The sequence below is a fragment of the Arachis ipaensis genome, chromosome B5 (assembly GCF_059453495.1).
Source record: "Arachis ipaensis isolate K30076 ecotype BB chromosome B5, ASM5945349v1, whole genome shotgun sequence".
In the NCBI taxonomy this organism is placed as follows: Eukaryota; Viridiplantae; Streptophyta; class Magnoliopsida; order Fabales; family Fabaceae; genus Arachis; species Arachis ipaensis.
The window spans coordinates 133,224,370-133,234,638 of record NC_142440.1 but is presented as its reverse complement, the minus strand read 5'-3'; the positions used below and the strand labels follow the sequence as shown (position 1 = coordinate 133,234,638).

The 10,269-nt window shown below is 30.8% G+C and overlaps 1 protein-coding gene across 1 annotated transcript; it reads left to right on the top strand.

Moving 5' to 3' along the window:
* The first annotated feature begins 525 nt into the window (after nucleotides 1-525).
* On the top strand, nucleotides 526-9,545 carry LOC107643997 (WAT1-related protein At3g28050). Its single transcript, XM_016347761.3, has 7 exons — nucleotides 526-836; nucleotides 957-1,022; nucleotides 1,416-1,529; nucleotides 7,904-8,159; nucleotides 8,393-8,551; nucleotides 9,024-9,175; nucleotides 9,272-9,545. The coding sequence occupies exons 1-7, from the start codon at nucleotides 643-645 to the stop codon at nucleotides 9,444-9,446; spliced, it is 1,116 nt and encodes a 371-aa protein (XP_016203247.1). The 5' UTR covers nucleotides 526-642; the 3' UTR covers nucleotides 9,447-9,545.
* Nucleotides 9,546-10,269: the final 724 nt, after the last annotated feature.

Here is a 10,269-nt window from a genome sequence, read left to right as displayed (position 1 = left end):
GGGCGTCTAAAATTTTTCTCAAATTTGTGTTTTGATTCTAACTTTTAAAAATGTGTGTACTTAACAAGTCAAATTATTTTGATATAATTTTTTTCTAACTTAATGCAAAAATAATATAAAGCTACCAAAATAAGAAAATAAGAAAAAAGACATGCATATTTCATATTTTTTTTAGTTGGATACAACCTTGTAATATACATTACTTCATATTTAATAATAGAAACTTTTAATTTTTCATAGATGCTTTGTCACTTCCAACTAAGACTTAATAAGAATTAAATAGAATATAAGAAAATAATATATTATATATAAAATACATAATATATTTATATATTATTATTTTAAATTGATTAAATATTAAAAAATCGTCTCTATTGATTTAATGATTTTAAACTAATTTTTCAATTTTTTTACCAATTCCCTCACAATCATTTTTTTTTTTTTAACCAAATGGCTAACGTGATTGAACCGGACAAAATTGATCCGGTTATTAGAACGATAGTCACACCCCTTTGATATGACATAGAGACAATTAATCAAAATCAGTCCACTCTCACTGATCAACTGAACTTTTTGCTGTGCTCTTCATTCGGAGACCAAAAATCAGAGGAAATCAAAGTCATAAAGAGATACATAATAATTATGGCAAGAAGATGGTCCTTCTACAAGAATCTGCTTCCAATCTTGTTACTTATTGGTATAGAGTGCAATGATATGGGGTTACTCACTTTGTTCAAAGCAGCCACCAATAAAGGCATGAGCAACCATGTGTTTGTTGCATATGCTTATGCTATTGCTACTATTGTTCTTATTCCTGCACCTTTCATCTCCAAAAGGTTTGAATTTATTAAATTATTCTTGTTCCAAATTGATCATATATATGGTTAATTATTATGCTCTCGCATCAACATGATATAATATATCTATCTTCATGTTTTGTTCATTTCTGTTTGCAGATCAAGAGTGGTTCCTCCACTCAGTTTCTCCATACTTTCCAAAATTGTCCTTCTTGGGATCATAGGGTAATAAAGGCACTCTAGCTTGATTACTTTAAAGTATGATCAAAGTAATTGTTATTTGTTATGCCCTTTTGGTATTAGAATATTGGATTTGGATCTTTAATTTTAAACTGCTGGTTGCACTTTAGAAAATAAAATGCATAGTATTTAAAGTCATTGATTTTTCGTCATAGATTAGATTTATTAAATTACAAATATATATGTATAACCTTTTTGTGAATTTTGAAACTACGTAGATGTGCATTTTATTCTAGATGATTCTAATGTTAGATTATTAATTAATAAGTGTCAAATTGACAACATTCATAAATAAATAAATAAATATATGATTATGATCCAGAGGAAACTCATGTTGTAGTTTCTTATTTGGATTTTGATGGCGATGTGTTTCTGTAGAAGTTCATCTCAAATTCTGGGGTATGCTGGAATTAGTTACAGTTCTCCAACACTTGCTTCATCAATTGGCAACTTGGTTCCTGCTTTCACCTTCTTGCTTGCAGTCTTTTTCAGGTTTCATTGTTTCCATTTTTGAATTAAAGATAACAAATAATTTTAGCTTATTTAAGCTAAGTTGTTATTTTATTTTTGTCTATTTGAGGTTCAACTATATATATACTAAACAATTATAACTACATAACTAACCCATTTTATATACTTACGTGCCTTGTACGCAATGAAATTGTTAGTAACTAATTTGTTAGTAATTTTTTTTCACTTTTTTAAGATTTATGCCTTTAAGTTGTGTTTATTTAGGGATATTGAAATTGATTTTGAGAGCTAAGATTCTGTATTATATTTAATTATTAGAAATTAATTTAATTTTAATTTTAATTTTAAAATATAAAATTTTAGTCTTTTTAATATTTTTAAAAAATAAAGATATTAAAAAAATAAAGATTTTAAATATTAAAGCTAAATTTTAATAACATTTTTTTTAAAAAAAATATTTTTATTCAACTTTTTAAAATTTTCATTCTATCTCAAATTAAGATTATTTTTTTTTGTTTGTTCTCTTCGGCCATTCCTCCTTCCTCTCTTCTTTATCTTAGTGTCTCTACATCATTTTTTTTCTCTTTACTTTAGTTACCTCTCTTTTTTCTCTTTTTTGCTTTCGTAGCACCGCCTCTCTTCTTCCTCATTCCTCCCACCCTTTTAATCTTCATCTGTCGCAATACTTTTTCTTTTTTCTCTCTATTACCGTCAATGTCGCATCTTCTTCATCATTGTCACCATTACATCGCCTCCTCCTCCTTAAGTTCGCAGTGGTGGTTCAGGCAAAGGGAGGAACGAAAGAGAAGAGAAGAAAGGGGATTTATTTTTATTTTTTAGTTAAAAAGATTTGTAAATAAAATCCAGAAGGTGGTCCTATAGCAGCAATAAGGTTCTCCTATCGTGTTAGCAACCATGAAACGACAACGCAACACTCTGTCATTCTCTTTCTTCGGCGATGGTTTTAAAAGACTCAACTCCTTCAAGTGTTGCAAAAATTTCTGATTCTCTCTGTTTTCTGAATACACTTTTTCTCTCAAATATAACTACTCAGATATTATTTTCCTTTTTTATTTAGATAATTAAATTAATTTGCCATATTCTCATTTTTTTAATCCAATTTGAGTATACTATACCTAATAATAATAAACCTTTAAATTTTAAATCTAAGTTTTCTTCTTTAGTACTACCTGAATATTCATGTATTTGTTGAAACTATAATATTTATGAAATGGAGATTGAAGAACAGTATGAATTCTAATTTTCTAGTTTCATGAGTTGATAAATGAATTTTTTTTAAATAAATAAAATAAATATTTTAATTATGAATATATGTTAATTTGGAAGTATTTACAGTATAAACGAGATAAGACACGAACATGTGGCAACGTATCACGTTAAACATGATACGTAAAAAATAGCTTTTTAGTCATATTTTGTTTACACTGTAAACGAGATATGTGGGAGTAAAAAACATTTACACAGTAAAGGAGATAAAATAGGACAAAAATAAAACCCTTATAAAAGGATCAGAAAACCGTTGGTATTCCACAGAAGTCTCTCAATTCTTCTTTCTCTTTTGTTTTTCTTCAAAATACTTAGCAAAAATGTCTAGTGGGAGTAGTTTCTTTGTTGTGATGGTGTATCCCAATTGTCAGATGAGTGTGAGAGTTTTGCGCTTTTCCGAACTCGAAGAGCAAATTCGTTTCTGAGTTAAAGAGTATGATATTGATGCACATCGGCGGTGGTGAGAGAAAAGAGGTTGATAGAGTTAGATATAGGATGCTAGCACTGATGGAGAATGGTATATTTTGGTTTCATCTATTCTGCCTTTATGACAATGAGCATGTACGCCTAATGTTTGATGTGCATGGCAGAATTATGGTTAAACAAGTGATGGAGCTTTCTGCGGAGATTCATGATGTTGGTGGTGGTGGTGCTGGCGGCTCGACTTTTGTATCGGATGACCCACCGCTCGCACCAAGACCGTTGCACTGTGCTAGTCCAGTCCAGGACATGGACGTTGAGGATAAAGAACCCGACAAAGAGTACGTTGTCGATAGCCATGAAAGTCAAATAAAATGATCAAGTGTATAAATAAAATGAAAAGTCAAATAACAGAGGATATGATACAATCAAACAGTGTATAAAAAACACTAGTCATTGAAAGTCGTCGTCATCATCGTCATTCCGCTGGTCCTGCTGCTGAAGCGTCAGCCTAGGTGGTGATGTCCGTGCCCCTCCATCAACACCGCTACCACCAGTAATGTCATTTCCAGCAGCGTGCATTTGATCTTCGTACGACGCCATGTGTCGCTCCATCTGTTGAAGCTACTCCAACTTTTGCCCTCACTCCAGCCTTAGGTCATTTGTGTCTGTCATGCATGAGAGGATTGTCTGATAGCCATCCTCAAACTCCCGCAGCTATTGAGCCTATTGGTGAAGGCTCCTGATAAGGAGCATACCTGCTCCCTCAAATCCACGCTGTCCTCCAGATCGATGGGATGACTGGTGACAGAGGCGGATGAATGCCTCAATGTGGACATGCAGAGGTTGTTGAAAAAGAACGATCCGAGCTCGTACATGCAATTCTTGTACGGCTCAGATGTGGCCTCACGCCAAACCTGATCAGGATCGACGACTGATGCGGTGGAGTCGTTGCCGTCATCTTCAGTACGCTGAAATTGTTGGGTTGTGGCCTCCAATCTCTGTATATAGGATTCCTGTGTAACATATTTTATGATTAGGTTCACAGTTAATTTAAAAATGATATATCACATGATGTTACTCACGTAATGATATGCAACCTGCTTCAACGTATAAGTATAGTTGAAGGTCTCCGCCATCGTCGCCTCACGATCCAATGACTTAGACTACACATTTTGTAACCACGTGTTAATTCAAGTAATAATGACATTATATTAAGACCAAACAAACTTAATAATAAAATAAAACAAGTTACTTACTAACCTGACCTTAGTCTTCATGAAAGTTGCTAACCTACCGATATACTTTAATGACCTGTCCAATGCCCTGTTAGCTCTGTTGGTAAGGCAGTGACGCTTGAACCCTTCATCAGTCTCCCAATGGATGTACAGTAACTTCTTAATGTCTGAGCGGAGCCAAATGGTGAGGCAGTCGCGGTGCTCACATACGTCCTCCAACATCTATTGAAGCCGCCTTGCCATCCGATGGTTAAAGATCTTTCTGATCATGAGATCGTGAGTCTTGTCCCATATAAATTTCTCCTACAGAAAGAGCATTTAGGACGAGTTAATCGAAATTAAATACATAATTAAACAAAATAAAAGATATAAACTAATACTAAGATTTTAATATGTTGAGTTCTTACCACTCACTTCTGAAACTATTGCTCTCTGGTCTGAGTTGGGATCTTCTTATATCTCGGTCATGGGTGGTCGTACATAAACTTGATAACATTAGTACACTCCTGTGTACATGTATTATTATTTGGGACAAACCTATCAATGAAAAACTTAGGTTTAGTAATTTACTAAAATATACTTCGAAGTAATCTACAAACTTCAATTATATTTAGATTTTTTTAGAAATTTTTGACAAAGTTTCATTTATAACTAGAATGCGCCATCAACAACTCACTTAAATAGCAACATCTATCAACAATCAACAAACAAGAATGAAGAATCAAGTAGCAACATCTATCAACAATCAAGAATTATTAAATATAATAAGCAGTTTAAACCTACTAAACTAAATCAAAGCTATCTTGACAACCTAAATATACTAAAACTAGTAAAGTTGAGTATAACTAAATTAAACTGACTAATTAGAATGGTTTGCATATAAAAAACTTAAAATAATATTCATGCTGAAGTCCTATCAGGGCAAATTATCATTCGTACGATGGGAGGTGGTGTAGGGGTATCTTACTGGGATCCGTCAGAGGATTAACACTAGTCACAAAAATAATGTAATAGCAAAAATAAAATTTATAGACACTTTAAATCACATAAATCAGCAAATACAACACAAATTATGTGTACATTTATATGATTTGGAAAAAAAATTGGCATAAATAACCTCCCGTAAAGTTGGACATATATCCACATTTACTGTTTACACAAATCCAACCAACTTCAATCATGAATTAAAACTTACAAACAGCTACAACATATCCAAAATAACTTAATCAATTAACTAATTAGTTGAGTTCCTAACTGCTTAGGTATTTTAATTTGTTCATAATCAAACCAATAACTTAATCAACAACACCTCAAAACATGTTTTAATTAGAATCAGAACAAATCAGAACCAAATAACGAACACAAAATTATAATAACAAATTAGAACCAGAATTATAATTACTTAATAACAAATCAGAATCAAATAACGAACACAAAATTATAATAATAAATCAGAACCAAACTTATAATAATAAAGAATAAAATAACAAACACAATTATAATAACAAATCAAAACTAAAATAACAAATACAAAATTATAATAACAAATAAGAATCAAAATTATAATAACTTATAATAACATATTAGGATCAAATAATAAATACAAAATTATAATAACAAATCAGAACTAAAATTATAATAACAAATTAAAATCAAATAACGAACACAATTATAATAACAAACCAGAACCAAAATTATAATAACAAATCAGAACAAAAATAACAAACACAAAATTATAATAACAAATCACAACCAAAATTATAATAATAAATTAGACGTTATTCCTATTTTACAAAATGGACAATTCAAAAGCATTACTTGAAGAAGAGTACCAACGCCAAAAAGAAGAAGGCGGCAAAAGCAGCGACAGCAACAGTGACAGAATCTGGCAGCAGCAACGGTGACAAATAGCACCGACGAAGGAGGGGGCTACCGGCGTCGGAGGGGACTTCCGGAGAAGAGAGGGATGCCGGTGAGATGAGAGGGGTAGAGAGAGAGAGAGAGTGGGAGACGAAAGAGTTAGAGAGAGAAAAATTTAAATGAGGAGAAGAAGGTTTGCAGTTCGAATTTAGGGCACAGTTATCATGGGATTTACCGGCGGATTTGTAGATTATCAAGACACAGCGTTCCACTAAGTAGGTTTACTGTTGAAATTTTTTACTGATAATCCGATCCTAAATGTCGCACCTATTTTTCCCGTTTTCTCTTCAATTGTCACCGTCAAATTTACAGTCGGAAATGAAAATCCGTCGATAATATTTTTTCACTTACGATTTTGATGCCTAAACTGTCAATAAATTCGCTGGTAAAAATGTCGCTACTCTGCAATGCTAAATCTAACAGTATTCAATATTTTACTTTGTAGTGACGGTAGAGATAAGTGAAATAAAAAATTTATTAAATGGGACGGATAGTTTGTTGACTCATAGTCAACTTTTAAAATTATTTATCCTTAAGTGAGGCTTTATAAAGTTCAAATTTTATCTAGTTTACTTATATTACTTAAAGAAATAATATACATTTGTGCTTGTTAATCATCAAAACTCAATTTAAAATATTGTGGAGCTAACAATAATAGCGAGAATGAAGGATGACATGACAATGGCAGTTGGAAGGGGAGGAATAGTGGTTATTGTTGTTAATGTTGATGATGGTGTGGTTCAATTCAGGCATAGTGGCAGTGGTGGTGTAGTGAGTGGCAATGATGAGGGTAGTGCGGTGAATGGTGGGGTGCTAGTGTTAAGGGATATGATGGTACAATAGTAGAGCGGCATGGAATAAAGAGAGGAGTGTGACCATGAAGATGGATATAGATTGGAAATAAAAACAGTTGATAAAGTTTTTTTTTTTATATATTTTTAAGAGTGGAGTACGTATAATTTTTTTTTCCTAAATCTTAAATTGAAGAAATTATGAGGCAGAAATGTGTCTCACTTTTGAACAAATGGTTTGATTTGTTTCTTGTTTCTATTTTTGTGATTTTGTGAAAAAGGTAGTGAAAATAGGATCGATTTTATTAATTTTAATTTTTTAAATGTTTTCTTCACAAAGTTATATATATAAAATACTATGAAAACTGAAACTAATCAGATCCTAAGTTAGTACAATACAAGTATGCTGCTCCTCTTAAATGCAATACCAGACACCCAAAATGCTCAAAACATTAAAACACTCTTGTGTTAGCCATAGAGCTATAATTTCAAATTTTCAATGTATCAAAGGCAACAACTTATCATATTCATATGAATTGAACCATTAGAAACATGTTTGTCTAAAATAATGATATAATTTAATAATTTTCTTAAACAAAATCTTAAATACTAAAGGAAAGGAAACAGATAGTTACAATTAATTAATGTTTAGGAACCCTATAAAGTAATGAATTCTTTCTCATTTTATTTATATTTATGATTCTTATTTTGTTCTTCTATGGCCATAATTGCAATTAAGGATGGAAAAGATGGATGTAAAAAGTAGAATTAGTCAAGCTAAGGTAATGGGAAGCATAATATCAATAGCAGGAGCATTTGTGTTGACTTTCTACAAAGGTCCATCTATCAGCAACAATTCTCATACCAAAATTACCTCATTGCCCCTGCTTCAACAACCAATTAACCTTCCCAGAGCAGTGGACACAAATTGGGTCCTTGCTGGAATTCTTCTAACAGCTGATTATTTACTTTTTTCAATATGGTACATTTTACAGGTACATACAATTCAAATTCTTTACAATAAAATTCTTAATTGATAACAATTAAAAAAAAATAAAATAAAATGTTATTTGGATAACTTTTTGAGACACTATGGCTTGCACTTTAGACTTATATAATTATATCCCTGAACTAGAGGATCAAAATTATTCTTTTCAATTGTATATCTCTTGTTGCTTCATAAAAATATATTAGAAATTATAATTTGTGTATTAATTTAATTTTATAGGTGGATGTATTGAAGGATTACCCAGATGAACTAAGTATGCTCTTCTTTTACAACGTGACTTCAACCATCATATCTACAATTGTAGGTTCAATTTTAGAGCCTAATGCAAGTGCTTGGAAGATAAGGCTAGACATTTCATTGGTCTCAATTCTTTGCTCAGTAAGATAGCTAACACCTCTTTGGACTATAAATTCTTAACTATAAAGCAAAAATCAATTAATCGATGTGTCAATATGTTCGACATATATCAATGTCCGCTCAAAAGACACTTTATGACACGTAACACATGTATATCTTTTTTATTAATTATTATTGTTTTTAAAATTTGTTGACACTTCAAATACAATTTAGATATAGTGTTAACAGGGTTCAAAACTGTTAATATTGGTTGTTTATCGTGATAGTGAATAGTGATGGTGGTTTACTATTTATAATTGTTTTGATTAGCATTTAAATTTTGAAAATATATCATGTTTTTGTCTTGTCATTTTAAAATTTTGATGTGTTTGTATCTCCTAAATCATATGAATCATATCTATGGTTTCGTGTTATGTGTCCGTGTTAGCATCGATATTTTATATGATCTTAAGTTATAGTAATTTATTGATGAAACTCTATTTTTTTAAATTAGGGTTTACTTGGAAAGTTCTTGAGCAATGCAATTTATGCTTGGGTGATGCACATAAAAGGACCAGTTTTTGTAACAGCATTCAAGCCACTATCAATTGTTATTTCTGTTGCCATGGGAGTCATGTTCCTAGGTGACACTCTTTATATTGGAAGGTAGGGTTAATTCACTTTTCTTTTCCCTTTAAACATTTGATTCTTTATGCTTATATGAAGGCATGTGGTTTTTAACTCCTTCCTCATATTTTGCAGTATAATTGGGGCTACAATAATATCAATTGGACTCTACACTGTATTGTGGGGCAAATCAAAAGAAGAGGCAGAGGAAGATGTTATTGGTAGCCTAGAATCACTAACTAGTGAGAATGTTCCATTCTTGCATAGCTACAACACTTCATACTCTGAAAAGAAAACAGACACAAATTAAATGTGTAAATGGCAAGGCACAAACAACTTTTCCTATATTTAACCTTATATATAGAAGATGGTTATGACCTTATGGGAATCAAATTTACGGTTCTGTTTTCACCTAAGGCATAAGTTCATGGCAGGTTCCTAATGATGGTCATTAGTTATATACTTATATGACATCGGTGACGCATATAGAAAATTTAACTAGTAGAAACAAAAATATACTTAAAGAAAATAGATATAATATAAAATGCGAAAATAAATGAATAATAATCTTTAATTAAAAAAATATTTTATTAGTAATAAGTCTCATATACTGATTAAAGGAATGTAAATTAAATCTTTTATCTTTTTTTAAAAAAATATACTTATGAATTATTAAAAGATTTTGGATATTCATTAATAAATTTCTTACATCGACCTCTTTACAATAAATTCAACTAAATTATATATCTTAGTAATAAATCAATCTTAGTAAATAATTAATGCTAGTCTTAATGTAAATAAAATTAATACGGAGGTAAAATGAAATAAATCATGGGCTCAACTATATAACTTTTTATATATTTTATAAAGACAAATCACATAAACTAATCATTAGAGTTTTAAATTTACATGACTGTTCTAAAAGAAGAAACGTCGTTCTAAAAGAAGAAACGATACATGCATGTTTTGGTTGATATTTATATATAAATCGAATTTATTAAATTTAAATTAGCCATTCTAGTATTAAATCGGATCAATAAGATTCAAATTAGTAAATTTAAATATAAAACGAATTTAATTGTATCGATTTATTATATATGATTTAAAATTCAAATTGTGCTACCCATAATGAA